At 50.8% G+C, this 23224-nt stretch overlaps 3 protein-coding genes and 1 pseudogene across 8 annotated transcripts; all 4 read left to right on the top strand.

The window, feature by feature from the left end:
• The first annotated feature begins 503 nt into the window (after positions 1 to 503).
• On the top strand, positions 504 to 1224 carry LOC129072249 (60S ribosomal protein L35a-like; annotated as a pseudogene).
• Positions 1225 to 3705: 2481 nt separating this feature from the next.
• On the top strand, positions 3706 to 10717 carry TNFSF12 (TNF superfamily member 12). 2 transcript variants are annotated; one of them, XM_054575735.1, is made up of 7 exons: positions 3706 to 3961; positions 4122 to 4169; positions 4697 to 4772; positions 5534 to 5587; positions 5669 to 5704; positions 9649 to 9773; positions 9955 to 10717. In XM_054575735.1, the coding sequence occupies exons 1-7, from the start codon at positions 3803 to 3805 to the stop codon at positions 10204 to 10206; spliced, it is 750 nt and encodes a 249-aa protein (XP_054431710.1). In that variant the 5' UTR covers positions 3706 to 3802; the 3' UTR covers positions 10207 to 10717. The 2 variants fall into 2 exon arrangements, with proteins under 2 accessions (XP_054431710.1, XP_054431709.1); XM_054575734.1 differs by having other exon boundaries at positions 4119 to 4169.
• A 990-nt stretch (positions 10718 to 11707) lies between these two features.
• On the top strand, positions 11708 to 14453 carry TNFSF13 (TNF superfamily member 13). 4 transcript variants are annotated; one of them, XM_054575729.1, is made up of 7 exons: positions 11708 to 12189; positions 12515 to 12593; positions 12754 to 12801; positions 12940 to 13058; positions 13271 to 13409; positions 13677 to 13770; positions 14036 to 14453. In XM_054575729.1, the coding sequence occupies exons 1-7, from the start codon at positions 11932 to 11934 to the stop codon at positions 14088 to 14090; spliced, it is 792 nt and encodes a 263-aa protein (XP_054431704.1). In that variant the 5' UTR covers positions 11708 to 11931; the 3' UTR covers positions 14091 to 14453. The 4 variants fall into 4 exon arrangements, with proteins under 4 accessions (XP_054431704.1, XP_054431706.1, XP_054431705.1 ...); XM_054575731.1 differs by lacking the exon at positions 12754 to 12801; XM_054575730.1 differs by having other exon boundaries at positions 13677 to 14453.
• A 446-nt stretch (positions 14454 to 14899) lies between these two features.
• SENP3 (SUMO specific peptidase 3) lies at positions 14900 to 22628 on the top strand. 2 transcript variants are annotated; one of them, XM_054575726.1, is made up of 11 exons: positions 14900 to 15111; positions 15969 to 16685; positions 17753 to 17992; positions 18088 to 18199; positions 18577 to 18724; positions 18849 to 18896; positions 19300 to 19377; positions 21063 to 21200; positions 21364 to 21447; positions 21568 to 21618; positions 22079 to 22628. In XM_054575726.1, the coding sequence occupies exons 2-11, from the start codon at positions 15980 to 15982 to the stop codon at positions 22187 to 22189; spliced, it is 1716 nt and encodes a 571-aa protein (XP_054431701.1). In that variant the 5' UTR covers positions 14900 to 15111; positions 15969 to 15979; the 3' UTR covers positions 22190 to 22628. The 2 variants fall into 2 exon arrangements, with proteins under 2 accessions (XP_054431701.1, XP_054431702.1); XM_054575727.1 differs by lacking the exon at positions 18849 to 18896.
• The last annotated feature ends 596 nt before the right edge of the window (positions 22629 to 23224 follow it).

Below are 23224 nucleotides of genomic sequence, written 5' to 3'. Positions count from 1 at the left end.
AAGTACAATCATGTCGTAGACTACCTTCACTTTCATTTAAATCAGGAGTTACTTCTTCGGTTTTGGAATTTTCCTAGAGATTCAAATTGCTCTTCTTTCTTCTTGTACTCTTTACTTATACCTTCATTTTTTTCAAGTTATCATTCATACCATTTATGAATTACAAGCCCCATTTTCCTCCTCCCCCAGTTAGAACTCTTTACTCCCTCAGCTCGCTTCACGGTTGTCATCCTGACACCTCCGTTCACTGGTCTCCTGAGTGAGAGCTACTGTTTCCTGTATATTAGTTTGACTTCTTTCTGGTTTGTTCCTATATTTTCTGGAATGTATCCTCCCTTTTCTAGGAGACGGTATGTGTAGGCCACCTTTGTACGTCAGAACATGTCTTTAACGTGCCCTTCCACTTTGGCATAGTTGTACTAGATAGAGAATTCGAGGTAGAAATTCTTCTCTTTCAAGACTGTGCAGGCGTTTTTCCATTCTGTCATCTAGGAGTTGGTGCGATGGATGGGAAAAAGTGCGTACTCATTTGATTCTCTTTTTTAAAGATTTTATTTATTTTTGCAATTTCTATTAATCACAGAATAATGACAAAGAAACCCCTCTATCAAGGGAAAAAGAAAAGTCACAAGTTTGGAGTTAAGTTAGATTTAAATCATTAAGTTATATAGATCCTGAAAATGACCACAATTCCTTCTGGGCTTTTCACCACCGTCTCCTGTGTGTCTTCTTTTTCCCTATATTAAATGTCAACCATTAGAACCCATTTGTCCATCCATCCATCCATCCATCCATCCATTCACTCATTTAAGAAATATTTAATGAGCTCTTTGCGCCATCCAGGAGCCTGAGGCGGCCTGCCGGGAGGGAGCAGGACTCCTAAAACGACAAGTACGTCTGAAAGACTGCGTTTCAAGGCCATTTTTGCTGGCTGTAAGCAGGGTGTCCAGAACTAGAGGGAGCACACAGCTCTTCTGAAAATGTAAGGTGTTTATTGTCGAGATGAAACTGAATTCTGTCTGGGCAAGAGATGTGCTTATGTGCACAAGGAAAAGAAAAACACGGTGACTCCCGGTGACAAATGGAACAAAACCAGAGTGACCTGGGGGAAGGGAACTCGTGCCCAAGGAAACAGTGGTGGTTTGTGCCAAATTCCGAAGCAACCTTCCTGCCAAGGCCATTGGACATGGAATCCGTGTAATGCTATACCCCTCAAGGATTTAAATGTATTGAAAACCAGTTAAATAAAAGTGGATTTGTAAGGAAAAGAAAAAGAAATATTTACTGAATGTTCCCTGTTCTCCAGACACTGCACTAGGCATGGAGTATAAATAGGAAAAGACATATTAGTCCCTGTCCCCTTGGAGCTTTCAGTTCAATCAACTAGTGTTTGCTGAATGCCTGTTGTGTGCCAGGCTCTGCGGCAGGCTGAGAACTGAAACCTGTGTAAGCTCACACAAGTTACGGCTACGTTAACATGGCTGTGGCACTGTCTTCACGGGCGTAACTATTATTCTGAAGCTTTTACGTTTAAGATGAATGTCGAAAACTAACTTTATTGCTCATTCCAGAACTTCCTGAAAGATCCCACCAGCTCCTCAACAGACAGCATCAACTGACAGTTCGCACCATAAGACTGAACCTCTCACCTCAAAATCTTCATCTTTTTATGTTCATTCTAAATGACTATGCTGTGACCGTTAAGCAACCCCAAACAACACCCACTCCTATCCTAGAATGGAAAGACCTGTCTTTTTTTTTCAATTAGAGTTTATATTCCGTATTACTTTGTATTAGTTTTAGGTGTATAGCATAGTAATGGAAAGACCTGTCTTAAACCAGACTTCAAAGTCTCCATAAATGTGGCCTTGCCCATCTCCCTGTGAGGCGTTGTCAGACTGTTAAGGGATAAGTAATAAACTTTGTCTTATCAACGGGCTGTTCTAGTGCTATTTGGGGAGCCAAGATTTGACAAGGTTCTGACAATATAGTAATAAATAATGTCATGATAGAGTTTACATTCTAGAGACAGACAATAAGCACATAAATCAAGAAATATGTAATTTTATATTTTACAGCGTAGTTGGGTAGATAGTAGCCAAATAGATCATTATCAGTTGCGATAACTAAGAAAGAAAGGATACCAGAATAGAGAAAGAAAGACGGCAGTTAAGAGCCTAATTAGCAAAGTTGATCCAGCCCTGGCGGGTTAGCTCCCCAGGATGCTAACCTGGGGATGGAGCGTCCTCCCAACGATGTGCCAAGGTTGCGGGGATGGTAGCAACCAATGACTGCATGGAGAAGTGGAGCAACAAAGCGACGTTTCTCTCTCTCCATTTCCCTCTAAAATCAATTAAAAAAAAAAAAAAAAAATGAGCCCTGGCTGGTGTGGCTCAATGGATTGAGCACCAGCCAGCGAACTAAAGGGTCGCTGGTTCGATTCCCAGTCAGGACAAATGCCTGGATTGCAGGCCAGGTCCCCAGTGGGGGTTGCATGAGATGAAACCACACATTGATGTTTCCCTCTCTCTCCCTCCCTTCCCTTCTCTAAAAATAAAATCTTAAAAAAAAAAAAACTCTCAAAAGTGACTTCGCCGGAGGCAGGGGGTGGGGGGGTGGCCCGAGTGTTCCAAGTGAGGGGAATAACAGGTTTTGGAGGCCCTACCGCAGAAAGGCAGTTCAGCAGTTTCCAGAACAGAAAGGGAACCAGCAAGAAAGGAGTGTAGAGGGGAGAGGGCAGGGCTGAGCAAAGGCACAGGGCAGGAGGCTCCCCTACACTTACTCAGAACCATTGCTTTACTCTATTGTTTCATTCTCTATCTTACAACAGAACTGTGTTCACTTTCTGCAAATGTGCAGATGTTAACAGCACAGGTTAAATGAACTTGTGAGGCCTTGCTGTTTACAAGTGTCGCCTGGCAAAAAAAAAAAAAAAGAGCGGGGGAGGGGGTGTTCAGCTTTTGCTAACTTCATTTACAAAGCTCGTGTAGCTCCAGCTTGAGCTCAGGTCAGCCCCATTGTTAGCGGAAGGGGCCCTCCTGCTTCCAGGTAAGTGCTTTTGGAGAACACACTGCCTGGAGCTTAGAGGGGCGGCGGTGAAGAGGAATCTGGCCTTCTTAGAGAAGTTTAACCCATCAAACTGCAGGACGCTGAAGGTGAAATTAACTACCAATTGATTTGCTGAAAGAATTGAAAACACGACCCATGTCAATGACGTCCTCGGGCTCCTTCCCAGTTACTGGCAGGAAAGTGCTGTCTTTAGGGGCAGCTGATAAAATCCAAATGTGCTTTGGCCCTCACCATGTTGACTGAGGGAATAATAAGCCTAGCCACACACTGTCTAGTTTACGTTGGTGGGGGAGCCCTAATTAATCGTTCTGCTGGGCCAGGACTAGATCGCGGGAGTTGGCAGAGGTCTCGCACCTCGCAGCCTGACCACCCGCACACGAACCTGGGTAGAGTTTCTGTTATTTCTGCCTTCACTCCCTCTATCTGGCCGTCTGCGTGGAAAGCCCTCGGCTGCACACGTAAAGCTCGCCACTGCGTTTACACGCCCAGGCGGTGTGTGCCTCTTCGCAGGGAACGGCTCTGCGCTGATATCCGGAGGCCCGCACTAGCGCTCCAAGGGCTCTGAGTTTAATCACACAAACAGTGTCCGGCTTCCTGTCCTCATCCCCGCCCTCCCGCCTGGTTTCCCTTGCCCCTCCCTCTCCCCAGCCCGATCCGCCCGCCGGCTCCCCCTCCCCCGATCCCTCGGGTCTCGGGATGGGGGGGCGGTGAGGCAGGCACAGCCCCCGCCCCCATGGCTGCCCGTCGGAGCCAGAGGCAGAGGGGGCGCAGGGGGGAGCCGGGCACCGCCCTGCTGGCCCCACTCATGCTGGGCCTGGGCCTGGTGCTGGCCTGCCTTGGCCTCCTGCTGGCCGTGGTCAGCCTGGGGAGCCGGGCATCGTGGTCTGCCCAGGTGAGGCCCTGCTGCACACCCCTCCCTGGGTAGATTAGGAGCCAAGTCTACCGAGCAGCCGATGAGGCTGGGTGGATTGAGGGCAAGGGGCCAGGAAGATGGGTGGAGGGTGAGATGTCAGGTGGAGAAAGACAGGGTGACGCTACCTCCTTCCCAGCAGGAGCCTTCCCAGCGGGAACTGGTGGCAGAAGAGGACCAGGACCCCCTGGTGAGTTGGTGTGGATGCTGATTGCAGGCTGCTGGGCATGGGAAGCGTGGGAGAGCTGAGGATGCAGAGAGTGCCTGGCTGTGTCAGCCATTCGTGGGTGAGAGGCAGAGGGTGACAACTGTGTGTAAGAGGTCTGTGTCACCTGAGTACCAAGTGTTATTGGCTGAGGGTGAAGTGGGAACGTGAGCTATGGTAGCCTGCTGAGGAAGAGGGATGCTGGTTGTATGTGCAGGGTGTGTACCCACGGTGCATTCTGACAGGGTGTGGGCGTGTGTGCAATGTGCCAATTGCGTGCAGGCAGGGTCTGTGCTGGCTCTGCGGTGGGGAAGGGGGGCTGGCCTCTGGGAGGGTTGCTGGCTGAGACCTGACCCCAGGAGCTTGGCCTCAGCCACACTTGGCTGGGGGCTCTGTCCCCTAAGACCTCTGTGCCTATCTGTGGCTCTCCTAATGGCCCCTGTTGGTCTCATTTTCTGTTTCTGGGAATCCCTGGGGAGACTCTGATTTAGCCCTGCCCTTAATTCCCCTAGGAACTGAGCCCCCAGGCAGAGGAGAGCCAGGATCCCGTGCCTTTCCTGAGACAAATGATTCGGCGTCGCAGAAGTGGTGAGCATCCCTTTATCCCAGTCTTAGGGACAATCATAGTGGCTGGTCTATGGTGGCTTCTGGATTCATTATTGCTTTTGTTTATCATAATAGCCCCCTGAAGTGGGAAGACAAAAAACATTATCCTCGCTTATGGAAAGAGAAACTGAGACACAGAATAAAGGGGGTGGGGTCAGAGTTATGATGTAGGCAAGGTAGGAGAGTCAGAGACCTGGGCCCCAATAGGCAAAGAAACTTATGAATGGAACAACCATGTGACCATATATCCAGGTTTGTGAGGGACTGTCCTGGCTTACACCTGTTAACTCAGTGTGATTATTATTATAATTGTTAAAATTTTATTTCTTTTTAGAGAGAGAGGGAGTGAGGGAGAAAGAGAGGGAGAAAGAAACATCAATCCATTGCCTTTCACTAGTCCCCAACTGAGGGCGTGGCCTGCCACACAGTCCTGTGCCCTGACCAGGAATTGAACTGGTGACCTTTCGGTTTGTGGGCTGATGCCCAACCCACTGAGCCATAACTGTCAGGGCTCAGTGTGATTAATGACACCTCTTTTTCTCTCGGAATCATCCCAGGTTGGATGATAAATTATAGTCACTCTACTTATGTAGGAAGATAAGGCCTGAGGTTCTGAGGCCAGGAGTGAGGACAAGAATCAGGAAGCCAGGGATCTCAGAGAGCATGGAGGCTGGGGGAGTAGTTCCTGGTCCCCCAGACATGTAGTAGCCTGCTTGACCCATCCGTTTTTCCTTGACTTTTAGCACCTAGAGACCGGAAAACACGGGCTCGCAGAGTGATTGCAGCCCACTATGAAGGTGGGTGTTCGGCGAGCCGTACAGGGGAGGGGGGCGGCAGCGGGGCAGGGCAGGTCTCACAGACCCTTTCCTGTTTTACAGTTCACCCCCAGCTCGGACAGGATGGCGCACAAGCGGGTGGGTGAGACCCCTCCCCGCCTCCGAGCTTTTCCCTGCCCCCCACGGTGCTGGCCTCCTGGAAAGGGGGCCCCTCAGAACCTTGACCACCCTCGTCCCTGCCTTCAGCCTTGGAACCTTAGAAGCCAGTCCGGGAAAGTCCTCAGGGTTCAGTTCTCTGAGCTCCCAAACTTGGGCTTTCTCTGTGACGCAGGCATGGGACCCCAGGAAGACCCCTTCCCCACTCAGAACCTGGGCAGATTCCCTCGCCAAACCACCAGCCCGGCTTCTCCTTCAGCCCTCACTCTCCTTCAAGAAGCACCTTTGAGTTTTTTCTTCTTTTTCCTTCATATACTATGAGTCTTCATGCTTTGATAATTTTTCTCAAAATGCTCCTGCTCTCTGCTCTTCTTTTCCATCCCTACCCTACCCACCACCTCAGCACCGTGACACGAGAACCTGAAACCCAGTCTCTAATCCTTTCCCCATTCTAGAGTCTCCTACCCTCTACTCTGTCCTATCTGTGTTGCCAAGCGAAGCCTCCCAAGCCTCATTTTCATGATTCCATTGCTCCTCTGCTTGGCTCACAGGCTGCCGTGGTCCCAACCTCTTTTCCCTGCACATCCTCATGCATTCTCCACGCTTGTTGGGCTGACCCCCCTTCCCCACCAATGTGCCTCTTCTGGATTTTGCCCATACTGTTCTCTGACCTGGAATGCCCTTCCATGTGACAGGCCAGGAGGCAAGACATGAGGGTGACTTGGTCTAGGTGGTTGGCAACTAAGACTGAGAGAAGCAGGTAGATATACCATGTGGCTTAAAGACAGGGCTTGCTTGTGGGTAGGATATGTAGGATAAGGGAAAGGGAGGAATCATAAATGACTTTTAGATTTTTAAGTTGGGCACCTTTGGGAATAATTATGCCATTTGCTAAAATAGGGTTAACCAGGGAAGAAATAGATTAGGAGGTGTGTAAATTAATAACTAAATTTGAGATCTAATAATAAACAAGTGGATAGGTGATAATAAAAAGTGAGCTCCACAAATAGATGGCTGGACATGGTAGTCAAGTGCAGGCTAGGTCAGGACTAATAAAGTCAGGCAGCATCGCCGTGCAGTTGGCGTTTAAAGTTATAGGACTGGATGAATCGCCAGGGGAAAGAAGGGCCCCACGAGTGAGGCCCTGAGGCTCTCAGGCATCTAGAAACGGAGCACAGGACGCGAACCCACCAGAGACAGAAGTGGCCAGAGGGAGGGGAAGAAGCTCAGGGAGGGTAGTGTCATGGAACATAAGATAAGACACAGTTTCAAGAAGGATGTGGCTGTCTGTGTTGCATGCAGCTGACAGGTCACATGAGATGAGAACGGAGAAATGACTGCTGAGTTTGCTAATATTAAAAGTCAACTGGTGACCTTGACAAGGGTAGTTTCTGAGGCATATATTAGGATGGAGGTCAGCATGGACTGGGTTATGAGAAAATCTGAAATAGGAATTGGGGACAGTGACAATCCTTTCCAGAAGTTTCTTTGTAAAAGGAATAGAGAAATGGGCTAGTAGGTAGAGGAGGAGGTGGATCAAGGAAAAGTTCAGTCCTTTCAGTGATAAGGAACACTACACGAATCTTACCTCACATGTAGTGAGTGTACAATTTCAGTCCTAACAGGAAGATACTCTGATCATTTTATAGATGGAGGTTACTTGTTTGAGGTCGTGATGATACCAAGTGGTAGAGCTGGGATCTGGACCCAGCAAGAGTAGGCTTGTATACTGGACATGGTCCGTGTGAGCAAACACGGCTGGAAACAGGGAGTCAGAGAGAAGAGGCTGAGAAGACTCTCAGTTAGAAGTGGCAGGGCCAGACTGGAAGGGACATGGGTGGCAAGGTTGCTAGGAACTGGTATGATGGGTAAATAAAGTTGGTGAAGGAGAGGGGGGCATGGTACGTGGTGGGAGGTAGAATCAGAAGCCAAATGTGGAATACAGACAGTAAAGCAAGTTTGGGGAGTGCGGGGGGCAAGCTCAGTTTTGGTCAAGATGAGTTTGAGGTCCCTGGGGCTATTGAGAAGGGGCGGGGCTGGAGACTGGGGCGGGGCTGGCGACTGGATCAGAGTCTGGCCTGCAGGGTAAAGGCCTTGGTAACCCATAGGTGAGGATGAAAATGCCCAGAAAGCATTACATTTTCCTTGACAGAGTAGTAAGGATGGGGCCCAGGGCTGGCAGAGGATGGGGGATTGAGGAAGGCAGCCGCTGAGTCTGTAGAGACCAGCCAGTGAGGTCCAGGAGAGTGGCCTGTGGACCCCAACAGAGAGCTGTTGGCCATGTTCACCTCCTTCCCTCAGTCTTCCCCCCAGGGTTTGCTAGGCACCCACTCAGAGCAGGCCAAGGTCCAGGTGCAAGTAGACAGTGGTGAGTGGGACCATTGTCCTTGCCCCCTTTTGGGACTCAGACTCCAAACTATCATGTACAGAAATAAACCAGATAAGTTCCCATGTTGATGACTGCTATGCTAAGAAACAGAGTGATACGGTGAAGAGATTAATGGAGGCAGGGCTGGGTCTGATTAGTTTATTTTATTTATTTGTTTGTTTATTTTTATAAATCTGCACCTGAGGATATGCTTTATCAATTTCAGAGAAAGAGAAAAGGTGGGGGGGGGGGGAGAAAGAGAAGAAATATCGATTGGTTACCTCCTTTATGCGCAATTGAGGGTTGAGGATCAAACCCAAAACAGGTATCTGCCCCGACCAGGAATGGAATCTGTAACCTTTGCTGTGTGGGGCTACGCTCCAACCCGCTGAGCCACCTGCCCAGGGCTGGATGTCTCTATTTTAAACTAGGTGGCCTGGGAAGGCCTCTCAGACGAGCTGAGACCTGACTGACAGGAGATGCCAGGCAGGGCAGTGTTCTGAGAAAAGGGGAAAACAATACCAAGCCCTGCGCGGGACACAGAACTCGGTTCTCAGCAGGAACAGAAGGCAGGCCAGAGTGGGTGGAGCCTTGTGAATGGGAGGAGTGTGAGAGATTAGAAAGGAGAGGGGTGGGGTGGCTGGGGAGGACCTGGGAAGCCACTTGAGGTCCTGTTCTCTCATTTTATTATTTATCTTCTTTGCAATTTCCTATTATCCTAGCTCTAGGGTTTTGTTTTTTTGGTTTTTTTTTGTAACGGCTTTATTGAGATAGAGCTGTTCTTACATACCATGCAGTTCGCCTACTTATAGTATCCCATTGAATGATTTTTAGTATATTCACACAGTTGTGCAGCCATCACTACAGTAATTTTAGAACATTTTCATCTTCTCAAAAAGAAACTCTGTACCCTTTAACCATTATCCCCTATTTCTCCGACCCCTCCCTCCTCCTAGCTCTAAGCAACCACTAATCTGCTGTCTGTCTGTCTCTGTTTATTTGGACATTTCCTAGAAATCATATACTATGTTGTCATTATGACTGAAAGGCCTTAACATAATGTTTTCAGTTTGTGGCATTTCTTTTAAAGGCAGAATAATGTGCCATTGTATGAACATATTTCCTGATAAGGAGAATTCTCCATCAGTTGGAATTGTCCATCAGTTGATGGACATTTGGGTATCATTTTATTTTTTTATTTTAATAACCCAAGTAATGTGTGATTAACGTATGTATACATTCTGAAAGTAAAGGAGACAATTGCTGTAGACACAAAATATAAAAGCCCCCTTACTTCTCCTTCAGTCCTACTCTTCTCCCCAGAAGTGGCTGGTGACAATTTGCTGTGTATGGTTCGCATCACATATGTCAGATGTCTTCACATAACTTCCCATTACACTGTGGGCTCCGAAGGCTATGGATCCTCCCTTGTCCTGGGCCATTTAGATATCTTCTGGGTAAGGTGGGCCCTACAGGTCTGTAAACTAAATGAGTGTCTAGGGAATGTGCGAAAGTCCTGTGAAGGGACTTTCCCCTATCTTTGAACATCCACGTTCAGGTGTGGACGGGACGGTGAGTGGCTGGGAGGAGGCCAAAATCAACAGCTCCAACCCACTGCGCTATGACCGCCAGAGCGGGGGATTTATAGTCACCCGGGCTGGGCTCTACTACCTGTACTGTCAGGTAAGCCCCACCTGGCACCATGGGTGAAGCAGAAGCTGAGGGAGAAGGGTTTGGTTTAGCGGGCAGGGAGGAGGCGCCTGGGGTTTGGGCTGGAGAGGATCTTTGGGTCTTCAAGGAAATGTGAAATTGAGATGAGGGCAAGCCGTGGCCTGGACTCCGCCACCCTCTCCCTGCCCCCCAGGTGCACTTTGATGAGGGAAAGGCTGTCTACCTGAAGCTGGACTTGCTAGTGGATGACACGCTGGCCCTGCGATGCCTGGAAGAGTTCTCTGCCACCGCTGCGAGCTCCCCTGGGTCCCAGCTCCGTTTCTGCCAGGTGTCTGGGCTGTTGCCTCTGAGGCCAGGGTCCTCCTTACGGATCCGCACCCTCCCCTGGGCCAATCTCAAGGCTGCCCCCTTCCTTACCTACTTTGGACTCTTCCAAGTTCACTGAGGGGCCCTGGCCTCACAATGGTTCTCCCAGGCCGCTGATTCCCCACAACTCTCTGAGCACCCCAGTCCCCTCTGCCCCACCCCAGGCTGCTCCTCCCCTCAGACCTGCCTGTCCCTGGGCAGGCTGCCAGGGCTTCTTCACGTGTTCTCCGCGCCACATAAATACTCCCATTCATCTCTGACAGCTCCTCCCCCCAACTGTGGTTTTCCACCTCACCAGCTCCTGAACCCCTGATCTTTGATGCCCCATTTATGTCCTGACTCCCCACGCTGGCCACAGCCCTCTGGGACACTGTGTTTACTACACTCTGGGTGAGAATGGGTCCCCAGTACCCCTTGCAGGCACTAGGAGGGGCTGGATACCAGAGAGACTGGGACTAGGGCAGGAGTTCCCGAGTGTGAGGGCTAAGAGACCAACACAAGCTCCTTTCCTGATAATTCCCTGTGGATTTTTAAAACAGATATTATTTTTATTATTATTGTGACAAAATGTAGATAACTGAAAATTAAAGAGAGTTAAGTCATGATTGCTCTTTTTTATTTGGGGTTCAGGGGACCTCCTCAGGGTAGCCAAGCGCCCTGGGAAGCAGGGTCTGGGCATCGGGGAGTGGGTACAGGACCCCTGGACTCCCAGGGCAGCGCACAGGCTTGGGAGCGAGGGCCCGCGTGCCTCCAGCCCCCAAGGCAGGAACGGAGACTGGAAAGGCAGCCTGCCAAGAAGAAAGAACCAATCCTCTGCCCAAGGTCCAGCAGAAGCGGCCTCATTTACCTAGGGAGCGGGCTTCCTCCTGAGGGGAATCCCTGGCCGGGAGAACACAGGTCCCTTCCTCTTGGCAGCCTTGGGACATTCAGCAGGTGCTGGCACAACGCCCTGGCTGGGATGTGGGGTGGGAGCAGGCCTCAAGGGGGTTTCAGGGTCAGTAAGCAGGACATCGGGGCTCAGGAACATGGGAACCTCAACCTTAGGGTACAGGGGAGGAATCCCACAGCAGTAGGGTGCTTGTGGAGCGGGGCGGGGGGGCAGGGGGGCCTGTCTTTTTCTGTCTTCATCCAGAGCCTTATGTAAGAGCTCCTCTCGGGAAACAGGAAGTCCTATTTGCCAAGTTCAGCACAGGGAGCAGTGCAGGCCTTATTCCAACACACCCAGCCTGGCCTTAACCCCAGAACTCAGCCAATTTCTTGCTTCGGAGACCCTGGCTCTGCCCACCGGCCCTCTCCCCTCCTTTCCTACCTTCATCACCCCTGGCGCACTTCCCCAGAGATCTCCCCCAGGCCTGGGCCCGACGGTTTTCCATCCTCATCCCTTGACCCTCAACACTACCCGACTTGCCCCTTCATCCTCGCTCCTGGCACCACGCCCCATAGCCAGCCAACCTTCCCTCCCCCGCTTTTGGGGCCGCCCCAGGGTTCCTGTGCTTTGGCCGCTCCTCCTGGGTGTCACTGGCAGCCCTGTGCTTCCTAGAGAGACTGGCACCAAATTCTCCTGAGGCTGGAGGAGGGTGGAGGGTCTTAAGACAACACTGGCCCCACAGAGAAGTGCCAGGAGCACCAACAGTGTCCCTAGCTTGCTTTCCTCCTCCCTCCTTTTTATTCTCAAGTTCCTTTTTATTTCTCCCTTGCGTAACGCCCTCCTTCCCTTCTGCACCACTGCCTGCACCCCCACCCTCTCTGCCACCTCTTTGCCATCCACTCCTGAGGCCACAGCTGTTGGCAGGGTCCCCAGCTCATGCCAGCCCCATCGCCTTCCTTTCTAACCCCCAAAGGGCCACTGGGAGACATGGGGGACCGGGTCCGGGAGCCGGCACTCTCAGTTGCCCTCTGGTTGAGTTGGGGGGCAGCTCTGGGGGCTGTGGCTTGTGCTATGGCTCTGCTGACCCAACAAACAGAGCTGCAAATCCTAAGGAGAGAGGTGACCCGGCTGCAGAGGACTGGAAGGCCCTTTGGAAATGGGGAAGGGTATTCATGGCTGAGCCTCCGGGAGCAGGTGAGTGAGGGGAGAAGGGTGTCTGGGAGAGAAAGAGTGGTGGCAGGGTCGTCTCTGGCACTCTCGGTTCCAGTCTCCTGCGAAGTTTCTAGTGGGTGCCAGACAGGGTCCCGGGTTTGGAGGTCAGGGAGCAGCCATTCCAGGAAAGGAAATTGTTAAAGATTAATGCTTCTCGATCCTGGAGGACAGCCAGCACCAAGACTCAGGTTGCTGGGGAAAGGTGTATGAGAGGTGTGAGGCATTCCTGGGGCGGAGGGAGGGCTGGGAGGAAAGGCTGTCTGGGACCCTTGCATCTTAGCCTAACCCTGACTTTTTCCATGAGCAGAGGCCTGATAGCCTGGAAGCCCTGGAGGACGGGGAGAGATCCCGGAGAAGGAGAGCAGTGCTCCCCCGTAATCAGAAGAGTGAGGCCTTCAGGGTGCAGAGGGGTGGGAGGTGACCAAGCAGCCTGATGACTTGGAGGTTGTTACCCCAAGTCAGGGTGAGAGTGGAGGGCTGGCAACAGGGCAGGTGGGGGGGGGGGGGGGGCTGAGCATTGCTGAGGTTTCCTCCTTCTTTCCTCAGAGAAGCACTCAATTCTGCACCTTGTTCCCATTAACATTACCTCCAAGGGTGAGCACTATTTTAAAACGGCTTTCGGGGAAGGGCAAGATCTGGGAACTTTGGGGATGGCACCAGGGCCCAAGAGAATCTTAAAGGTGAAAAGTTAGAATGCTCAGAAATCCTGACTGCCACACTCCTCACCTCCAGAGGACTCTGATGTGACAGAGGTGATGTGGCAACCAGCTCTTAAGCGTGGGAGAGGTCTGGAGGCCCAAGGATATGTTGTTCGAGTCTGGGATGCTGGAGTTTATCTGCTGTACAGCCAGGTAACCCCAAACAAACACTAAGCCTCACATAGGGGCCTGAAGGTCTGTTCTTTGAAAGCCTTATACCCGAAAACTGAGGGTGTTCAACCTTCTGTTTGTGCACTGAGAAGACCCTCCTTCGTTCCTCAGTTTCCTTGTCAGGGCTCCTGAGGCCTCCCAGAGCTGAGCTCTACCATGCTGTTTTCTTCAACATCTCCTCCCTTCCCTGCCAGGTCCTGTTTCATGACGTGACTTTCACCATGGGTCAGGTGGTGTCTCGGGAGGGCCAGGGAAGGCAGGAGACTCTATTCCGGTGTATACGAAGTATGCCCTCCAACCCAGACTGGGCTTACAATAGCTGCTACAGTGCAGGTAACGGCTCTGTGGAGCATGGGGGGTGGGGGGTGGACGGTGGACGTGAGAAGCGCAGGACATCTCTGACCTCGGGGTAGCGGTGGGAGAGCTCTGACTAGGGGCTGGAAGCCTGGATGTAGATAGGCGTGCATTTAAGGAATGAAAGATGGAATATCTAGGTCCTTACAGGAAGCAGAAAAAAAAGGTTGAGCTAGGGGAGCGCAACACAGCAGAGTACTTACAGGACTGAGCTTCACTGAACATCTATTTCCTGTTTTTCCTCAGGTGTCTTCCATTTACACCAAGGGGATATTCTGAGTGTCATAATCCCCCGAGCAAGGGCGAAACTTAGCCTTTCTCCACATGGAACTTTCCTGGGGTTTGTGAGACTGTGACTGTGTTTATAAAGGTGGTTCTGGGTTTGGAAGACCAGGGTGGGTACATATGGGAGACAGCCAAAAGCTGACCAGACAAAGGACAGGGAATGAGAAGGAACAGAGGCTTCTTCTGGGTTTAACTGGAACCCTGAGCTTGACAACTCATGACTGTCTGTTCCTCCCTTTTCCCCTTTTGCCCCCAACCCTTTGACTTCGATTTCATGAATATTAAGGATATAGAATATCTTGCTTTTCTCTCCCGTCTAGCCCCAAATTCTCGGGGCTGTGGAGGAGTGAAGAGAAAATGCCAGGCATTGTCTAGACCTGCTTCGGGTCCCACTGGAATGCTTCCAGAACAGCACCACCATCTAGCGGCAGTTTGAAAGAATCATCCTGTCAGTTGGCACAAGTCCACAAAGCTTCCCTACACTCAGGAAAACTCCTGGTTCCGTATGCCACACCTCCCTCGAGGAACCCACTGTCTCTTCACCCCTCAAAAGGCCTCATCCTCATGTCCACATTACTCTTTGGGTCCCCAGTTTTGCCTTTCATGCTCTGCATTCCCCTGGCGTGGCAGGCCACTCTAAGCCCCTCTGGGCTGAGACAGGTCGCCGGGGAGTCTTGGAGGAACCGTACGGCCTGATGTTCGTCCTGATGCACTCCTGAGCCCATCTTTCTGCTCAAGCCCTGCTTAAAGTTAAATAAAAGAGAATAAATGATACCTCGGGTCCATTTCCCCCACTGCCTGGTCTCAGCCCCGTCCCCCTACCGGGATCTCCTGCCCTCCAGGCACTGCCCTGGTGCACCCTACTACACAGAGGATATCAGGCCGCGGCGCTCCGAACTGCGAGAGCCGTGCAGCTGGGCGTGAACGACCATGAGACACGCAGGCGCAAAAGGGCGTGTGGTGGGGTCGCCGCGCGCAAGTCCAGGTCAGCGAGGGTGCGTAGGCGCAGCCCTGCGTGGGGCTCGGGGGGCGGGACGATCCCCGCGGCGTCTACTTTCGGGAGTAGGCGGGACTAGGCGCGTGGTGGCCGCGCCGGCGCTGTTCGCCGAGCGTGACGTAGTATTCGTGCGCCGCCACCGCCGGTGGGCCTGGGGCTCGCGGGAGGGGAAACAGGAGGAGGAGGGGGAGGTGGTGGAGGTGGAAGCAGAGCAAGAGGCGGCCGCGGCGGGGCGGCTCAGCGGCGCGGCCCAGGAGCGTTGGAATCCTGAATTGAGACGGCTGCGCCTGAAGACAGCAGGAGTGGCGGGGCCGCCGCCGTCACCGGACAGATGAGCCGGGAAGCCTGAGGCCGGCGACGCCCGCCCTCGGGCCCGTCAGTCCGGCTTCACCGCTCCCGGTGAGGACGCCCCTTCCCCTCCCCCCCAGCCCTGCCCCGGCCTCTCCCATTCCTGGACATCATTCCCTCCTAACCAGGGCCCAGGAGGCCCTCGAAGGGGCTTCTTACGGCCCTCGCGCTCCGAGCCGTCTGAGCCTGTAGGACTGTACCGGTGCTGGGACGCATTCTGGTCCCCCGGGGACAGATCAGGAGAGGGGGCTGGGCCAGTTGACTCGGGTGGCTCAGTTCGTTCCCAGCGCCTTGATCCGGTTGCTTAAGCACCGATTCGGTTCTCCTTCAGTTTCCTTTAAAATTCTTCCCTCTTCATTAGATTCTACTACCTGAACCATAGCTCTGAAGTCCCTATTTCCTCCTGAAACGATGTGAGCATGCCCCCTCTTCCCCAATTCATTGCAGGGTGGTAGATAACTTTTCCCACTGTAGACTTCGGTTTCCCTGTGGACATTGTGTTGCCCTCATGTACCTCTGTATCATGTCAGGATTCCCGTGCTGAGCCATATCCCTTATTTGGCTCTCAATAAGTACACTCGTGGTGGTATTAAAATAGAGAAGCAGAGCCTGAAAATACTGGGTTTGACCAGGGAATCTGACAGATAAGATCCCTAAGGCCTGCTGCTTAGCCAGTCTCTCTTGCCTCCATCTGGGTAGGGGAGAGATGATGGCAAGATGCCAAAGGTTCCCTTGTGGACTCTTTTAACCAGGAAGATCTGAAGTTTGTGGGGTTTTTCTCTCTTTCCTTTTTGCATCTCTCTGAATCCTAGTTTATTTGTATTTGATTCCAGAAGAGGCACGCTGAGGAAGAGAGGCAGGATCTGGGGTACCTGATATTTGGATTCTGACACGCCTTTGTTTTACAGGCTACTGAAAGATGAAAGAGACTATACAAGGAACGAGGCCTTGGGGGCCTGACCCTTCAGGACCTGGCATAGCCCCAGCTTACTCAAGCCCTAGGCGGGAGCGTCTTCGTTGGCCCCCTCCCCCCAAACCCCGACTCAAATCAGGTGGAGGGTTTGGGCCAGATCCTGGGTCAGGGACCACAGTGCCATCCAGACGCCTCCCTGTCCCTCGGCCTTCTTTTGATGCCTCAGCTAGTGAAGAGGAGGAAGAGGAGGAGGATGAAGATGAGGAAGAGGAAGTGGCAGCTTGGAGGCTGCCCCCGAGATGGGGTCAGCTGGGAACCACCCAGCGGCCTCGCCCTCCTCGCTCTACCCATCGAAAAACCTGCTCACAGCGCCGCCGCAGAGCTATGAGAGCCTTCCGGATGCTGCTCTACTCAAAAAGCACCTCGCTGACATTCCACTGGAAGCTTTGGGGGCGCCACCGGGGTCGGCGGAGGAGCCTTGCACACCCCAAGAACCATCTTTCACCCCAAGAAGGGGGTGCGACACCACAGGTGCCATCCCCCTGCTGTCGTTTTGACTCCCCCCGGGGGCCACCCCCCCCTCGGCTGGGTCTGCTGGGTGCTCTCATGGCTGAGGATGGGGTGAGAGGGTCTTCACCAGTGCCCTCTGGGCCCCCTATGGAGGAAGATGGATTAAGGTGGACTCCAAAGTCTCCTCTGGACCCTGACTCGGGTAAGGTGGGAATAGGGTGGAGGAAGCGGGGGAAGGGCTAAGATTCTGGAAGACCAGGACCTTCTTGTTATGATGAGAACTGGGCCTAAGGAAAGTAGAATGGTGGAGTTGTGGGGGCAGGGGTGGGGCGACAGTACCCAAAATAGCTGTGAAATGTCTTAAGCCCCATTTTGAACAGGAAGTCAGTCAGGGGAGGTGGTCAGGGCTGGGATACAGAATCCTTAAGTAGGTATTTGTTCTGTGCATGGATGAGGAAGGAAGACATGGTTCAGAAAAGTCAGCCTTGTCCACCTGAAATCCCTCTTCATTGAGCCATTGAAGATAAGCGCCCTTGCGTGTGCATCTCTGGGGGGCGCCGTTCTCAGAGTGGTGGGATGGGATCCCTGAGTAGCAGAGTGTTTGTCACCTGTATGGTTGTGTGTGGCATTCTCATTCAGAATATTTTTCTTTTGCAGAACCACACTAAACAATTTTAGGCTCTTTGTCCCTTTGTTAATTATTTATTGAGCCTTTGCTATATGCCAGGTACTCTGCTACATGCATCTTCTCTGACTCTGTTTTTTCTTTTCTCCTGTGAGTACAGTTGACCCTTAACACAGGTTTGAACTGTGTAGGACCACTGACATCTGGAGTTGGCCCTCCATATCTGTAGGTTTTGTGCCTGCAGATTTAACCAATTGTAAATTGAAGACTATTTTTAATCCACAGTTAGGAATCCACAGATGCAAAAGCCTGACTGTATGTGTTGTTCTCTACCTTTTTATGTAAGGGGTTTGAGCATACACGGATTTTGGTGTCCACAGGGATCCTGGAACCAATCCCCCATGGATACTGAGGGGCAGCTGAATTTTGGGGGTAGTTAAGGGTTACATGTGTGAGGGAGGTGTGTCACTATCCTCTGCATTTTCAAGGGTCAACTCTAGTAACTCTTCCTATCCCTTTATTACCTTTTAGACATGCTTATCTCATGCTTTAGGGTCTCCGTTCCTTAGAGTTTATATTGATCTTCCCATTGTCCTTTGGTCTGAGTCAGTTTTTCATCCTCATCCTGTTCTTCTGTTCTATAGGCCTCCTCTCTTGTACTCTGCCCAATGGCTTTGGGGGACCACCTGGGCCAGAAGGGGAGCGAAGTCTGGCACCCCCTGATGCCAGCATCCTCATCAGCAACGTGTGCAGCATCGGGGACCATGTGGCCCAGGAGCTTTTTCAGGGCTCAGATTTGGGCACTACAGAAGAGGCAGAGCGGCCTGGGGAGAAAACTGGCCAGCACAGCCCCCTGCGGGAAGAGCATGTGACCTGCGTGCAGAGTAAGGAACATTGAGGACCTAGTCTCTCTCCCTCAGCGGACTCCTAGATCAGAGTCTGGGGGTCTTACCTACCCCTCTGTCCCTCCTCCATTCAGGCATCTTAGATGAATTCCTTCAAACTTACGGCAGCCTCATCCCTCTCAGCGCTGATGAGGTAGTAGAGAAATTGGAGGACATTTTCCAGCAGGAGTTTTCTACGCCTTCCAGGTGAGGCATGAAGGAGATGCCCTTTAGAAGAGGGCTGGGTCTTAGAGGACGGGGAGAGAATGCCGCTCCTTTTCTGCCACAGGGATGTACTTGAAGAAAAGGAGGAAGTAGAACTAAAGTGGGATAATCTGCAGGCCAGGTGCCAAGTCCTTGTAGCCAACTGGGAAGGTCTTTACCTGGGATCCTGAAATACTGTGTACATCTGAGTATTCATGTGCTTCTTTCTGAGGAGTAGGCCTTTAACAGGTCCTCAAAAGGACCCATGACCTAAAAAAGGCAGGAGGGTTAGTTTAGATTCCTATCCTAGGCAATAGAAGGTATTCCTGTGTGCCCTAGCCCCCTTGTCTGTTGTGTGACTCCACCCTTGGCCTACTCAGGAAGGGCCTGGTGCTACAGCTGATCCAGTCATACCAGCGGATGCCAGGCAATGCCATGGTGAGGGGCTTCCGAGTGGCCTATAAGCGGCATGTGCTGACCATGGACGACTTGGGGACCTTGTATGGACAGAACTGGCTCAATGACCAGGTGAGGTGGAGACAAAATGGCCCAAGAGGAGATTCAGGGAGCAGGGAGTCTGGGGCCCTCTTCAGGGGGATCTCTGTACCCATTCACACCCTCCATGGCAAGTCGCCTTCCATCTTCTTTCCAGGTGATGAACATGTATGGAGACCTGGTCATGGACACAGTCCCTGAAAAGGTAGGCTTAACCAGGTACTTCAGTCCCCAGGAGAATTTCCACACTTCTAAGCAGCTTTTTAGTCCCTTTCTTCTCTCCCATTTCTGGGAAGAGGTAGGAGAAGGTTATCTGTTAAATTCATATCTGTAATCTTGGTCCTGAACTTAACAATTCTATTTCTTTCCCCCACTCTTTAGTATTTTCCCCCTATGGCTAACTGCACAGACTGGGATGGGAAGCTCTAAGATACATTTAAAAACAAGTCTTGTATTTTTGGGGGGGTTTTTACCCTCAATAAATTGGAGTGCAGGTTATTGAAAGCAGTTCTTATAGCTATAATGAAATGGAGGGGAGACTTGGAGGGCTTGAGCCTTTTAATTCCATCCAGCGTTTTTTGTTTTTTTTTTTTAAATCATTGGTACAGGTGCATTTCTTCAACAGTTTCTTCTATGATAAACTTCGTACCAAGGGTTATGATGGGGTGAAAAGGTGGACCAAAAATGTGAGTTATGAATGTATATCTACTTGTGTTAACACCTTGCCTTTAGAGTTCTGTTTTTATGAGCTCTTTCCTTAACCTTGTTCATTCAGTCTTCCAAGTACTTATTAAATGTTTTCTCTGTGCTAAGTACCATTCTGGACACTAAAGACACTGAAATAAGGCAAATTTCTTGCCTTTATAGGATAAGAATAAATAAGCAAGTTAAGTTTCAGCTAGCGATAAATACTGTGAACAAATTAAAACAGAGTAATGTAATAGCGTGGGAAGTGGGTACTTTATACTGGGTGATCTGAATGATGAGCCAGCCATGTGTAGATTTGCAGGAAGAGTGTTCTAGGCAAAGGGAACAGCAAGTACGTGGGACACGAAGTAAAAAAGAACATTTGAGGAACAGAGGTACTGTGTGCATGGCCTGTGTGGTTGGAACAGATTGAGCAAAGGGAAAGTGATACAAAATTTGGTCAGATAGTAGATATGTAATGAAGGGTAGGGTAGATTTTATTCTTCATGTACTGAGAAGCCATTGAAGAGTTTTAAGTATGCTGTGTGAGGTGCCTCATGTTTTGAACTCTCATTTCAGTGATAGGTTGAAAGGGGAACAAGAGTGGAAGCAGGCAGATTAACAGGAGAGTAGCATAGAAGTCCAAATGAGAAATTGAGGCCAGCGTGGTAAAGGTAGAAATCGAAGTAATATTATATAGCATAAGTTTTGCAGGTAGAACCAGTAGGTCTTTCTGACAGATTGGATGTGGGGAATGAAGAAAAGATAGGAATAAAAAGGATGATAACTAGGTTTTTGGCCTAAATTACTGGGGAAAATAGGGGAAGAGAAGGTTTCGTGATGAGGGAAAAAGTTCTTCTGAGCCCTTCATTTGGTTTCCTGCCCTCCCCTTCAAAGGGCAGGAAATTTCTACAGTAATGCAGGGCCATCGGCTCTAGCATTTCTTAATTTCTGCCCTTGGGTTCAAGAGCTGTGCCCTCAGGGTCTGGCAGGCCTGCCTCTCAGTGGAGGCGGGGTGACAGAGTGAAAAGGACTTGGCTTTTTTTAATACCTGTATTTGAGTCCCTCCTCTGCCATTTGTTCTATGATGTTGGGCACGTTACTTTCCTTTTTCAAGCTGCAGTTAAATCATTGTTAGATTGAATATGGGAACACCCTCAAAGGATTGTCATGAGTGTTCACTGAACGTTTGCTAGGTGCCATGCATTGCTCTTAGTGCTTTATGGATGTTAACTAGTTAATCCTTATAACATTGGGTGAGGTAGGTGCTGTTATTTTCACCCTCCTACAGATAAGGGAGCTGAGGTTAGAGAGTTACTGAGTAGCTTGCCCGTGGTCATAAGGTAGTAAATGGCGGAGCTGAATTTGAACCCTGGCAGTCTGGCTCCAAATCCTGGCCTTGGGTGCTTAGCTACTATGCACTTGTACCTTTAATATGTGAGAAGTACCTGGCACATCCTGGGCTGCCGAGTGTTTGTTCTAACACCAGTTCTTCTCTGTTTTGTCTTCCTCCCTTATGCCAAGAATCTAGACATCCAGATGTTGAGATTTGCCTCAGTACTGGGGTGGGCTGGGTGTTGTGCTTGCCTGCCTGGCTTTTTACCTGCTCTTTCATTCTTTAGAACCTCAGGGCAGTACGTAGAACTCGTGCTGTCTTACCTGACTTCTGACACTGCCTCCTCAGGTGGACATCTTCAATAAGGAGCTACTGCTAATCCCCATCCACCTGGAGGTGCATTGGTCCCTCATCTCTGTTGATGTGAGGCGACGCACCATCACCTATTTTGACTCGCAGCGCACTCTAAACCGCCGCTGCCCTAAGGTTAGTGAGGGAAGGGGAAAAATGGGTAGAACAGGGGAGGAGGTCCAGTGGCAAGGCATTCCAGGCAGAAGGGTAGGTTTGAGGTCTTTGAGAAGCAACCTGGGCTTAGTGCCTACGACCTCCACACCATTAATTCACTTGCTCCTTTCCTCCATCTGTATAGCATATTGCCAAGTATCTACAGGCAGAGGCAGTGAAAAAAGACCGGCTGGATTTCCACCAAGGTTGGAAAGGTTACTTTAAAATGGTAAGTTTTTAGAGGGAGGGGGTATGGGGTTGGTGGTGGGCATAATGGTAGGAGGAAGAAGTTGAAGCCACATCCCTAGCAGTCTCCAGGTAAAGGGCCTGCCTTCTTTCTCGTCTCTAGAACGTGGCCAGGCAGAACAATGACAGTGATTGTGGCGCCTTTGTGTTGCAGGTAAGCAGATGTCAGTTGGATTCAAGAGTTGGGAGGGAGATGGGAGGCTATTCTACATCCCTCATTTGGCTCACAGCCACTTGTGGAGCAGGGAGTAATAGTAACCTCATGTGTCAGAATGCAGAAAATTCTGGTTTCATTACTCCTCTCTCAACTTCCCCATGCCACATGGTCTGGTGCATGGTGTCTGGCTATGCTATGCCTGCCTCCAGGTCCCCATTGCAAAGTGTTTTCTTTTTCTTAACATGAAGTATTTCATGTACCAAATACGAACATGGGATTTAGAGTGAAAATTTTTTTGAGCCCCAGGCTATGGAACCTTGGCTCCTTCTGATTGTGAAATGGGCCCGTTCTCTGATAGATTGAATGAGACATACCTCATATGAAATGTGTAGCACAGGTCCTGACCTTGGGAGATGCTCAGTAGGTGGTTCTCATGGCCTCCTTTGTTAACATCTAGTACTGCAAGCACCTGGCCCTGTCTCAGCCATTCAGCTTCACCCAGCAGGACATGCCCAAACTTCGTCGGCAGATCTACAAGGAGCTGTGTCACTGCAAACTCACTGTGTGAGCCTCGTATCCCAGGCCTCAAGCCCATTCGTTAATGGGCAGGGGACATGGGAGAGACCCTTCTTTCCCAAGAAACTCCAGTGTCCTTTCCTTTTGCCTCTCCCTACCCAATTCCCTTTGGTTTTTCATATTTAAATGTTTTAATTGATTTCTGTATTTTTTTTTTCTTTGAGAGAATACTTGTTGATTTCTGATGTTCAGGGGGTAGCCGTGGAAAAGCCCCTTTTTCCCTCTGCAGGGGAGTATGGCCTTTGCGACCTGCGTGGGGCAGTGACCCCCTTCCATGTATGTGGGCGGTGGCTAGGAAAATCTGTGCTGAGGGTGGTGGGCGGGCTACAGGATTACTGCCTGCCAGGTCTTCAAACTTTTTTTATATATATAAATGCCACGGTCCTGCTCTGGTCAATAAAGGATCCTTTGGAGATACATAGTGGTGGTGTTCCTTAAGGGGCCTCACACAAGGGATACGCTTTGTCTCAGGCTTTCCTCCAGCCAATGCTGTTGCCCTTTTATGGGTCTTTAAACTTACGGGGCCAGCTTTCCATCCCTGGCTCATACAGGGCCAACACCACGTCTTGGTCACCAAAAAGAATTACCCACTCAGGGGAGCAAGGGATGTAAGGAGGGAGAGTAGGTGATCCTCAAAAATAAGGGAGCCTGAGACGTACTAAAGCTGGGGAGCAGGACACCTAAAGGAGCTAGCGAGGATGCATGACAGCAACCCCAAATGCTTTTAAAAGCCCAGAAGTCTGTTACTCAATCCCTCCTCCCCTCCAGCCAGGGAATCCTCCAAGCCGCCAGGGTAGGGCTCTTGATCTCCTCGTCCCTGGAACACTTGGAGCACCTCTGATCTACCTTTGCTGGAGAACAAAATAAAATGTGGGTCCAGCGGAGATTTGAGTATAGGTAAAAGTCCCCGGAGCCCGGAAGTCCCTGGAGGCTGAAACCTCGCCCCCTTCCCATGATAGGGCTTACTAGGCCACGTGATTAAGGCACTATCGCCTCCGCACGTGTAAGGGTGCAGGGCCCCAAGATG

Source organism: Pteronotus mesoamericanus, unplaced genomic scaffold (genome assembly GCF_021234165.1).
Source record: "Pteronotus mesoamericanus isolate MK-2021 breed Mesoamerican mustached bat unplaced genomic scaffold, CSHL_Meso_final contig_317, whole genome shotgun sequence".
In the NCBI taxonomy this organism is placed as follows: domain Eukaryota; kingdom Metazoa; phylum Chordata; class Mammalia; order Chiroptera; family Mormoopidae; genus Pteronotus; species Pteronotus mesoamericanus.
This window is presented reverse-complemented; position numbering and strand designations above follow the sequence as displayed.

What these genes read in the sequence shown, in the direction of transcription:
- TNFSF12 (XM_054575734.1), top strand. Translation starts at nt 3,803, where the DNA reads ATGGCTGCCCGTCGGAGCCAGAGGCAGAGGGGGCGCAGGGGGGAGCCG. An exon ending in AAGAGGACCAGGACCCCCTG is followed by an intron (nt 4,170 to 4,696) that starts GTGAGTTGGTGT and finishes TAATTCCCCTAG; the next exon opens with GAACTGAGCCCCCAGGCAGA. An exon ending in GATTCGGCGTCGCAGAAGTG is followed by an intron (nt 4,773 to 5,533) that starts GTGAGCATCCCT and finishes CTTGACTTTTAG; the next exon opens with CACCTAGAGACCGGAAAACA.
- TNFSF13 (XM_054575729.1), top strand. Translation starts at nt 11,932, where the DNA reads ATGCCAGCCCCATCGCCTTCCTTTCTAACCCCCAAAGGGCCACTGGGA. An exon ending in CATTAACATTACCTCCAAGG is followed by an intron (nt 12,802 to 12,939) that starts GTGAGCACTATT and finishes CCTCACCTCCAG; the next exon opens with AGGACTCTGATGTGACAGAG. An exon ending in TTTATCTGCTGTACAGCCAG is followed by an intron (nt 13,059 to 13,270) that starts GTAACCCCAAAC and finishes CTTCCCTGCCAG; the next exon opens with GTCCTGTTTCATGACGTGAC.
- SENP3 (XM_054575726.1), top strand. Translation starts at nt 15,980, where the DNA reads ATGAAAGAGACTATACAAGGAACGAGGCCTTGGGGGCCTGACCCTTCA. An exon ending in AGAACTGGCTCAATGACCAG is followed by an intron (nt 18,725 to 18,848) that starts GTGAGGTGGAGA and finishes TCTTCTTTCCAG; the next exon opens with GTGATGAACATGTATGGAGA. An exon ending in TGGACACAGTCCCTGAAAAG is followed by an intron (nt 18,897 to 19,299) that starts GTAGGCTTAACC and finishes TCATTGGTACAG; the next exon opens with GTGCATTTCTTCAACAGTTT.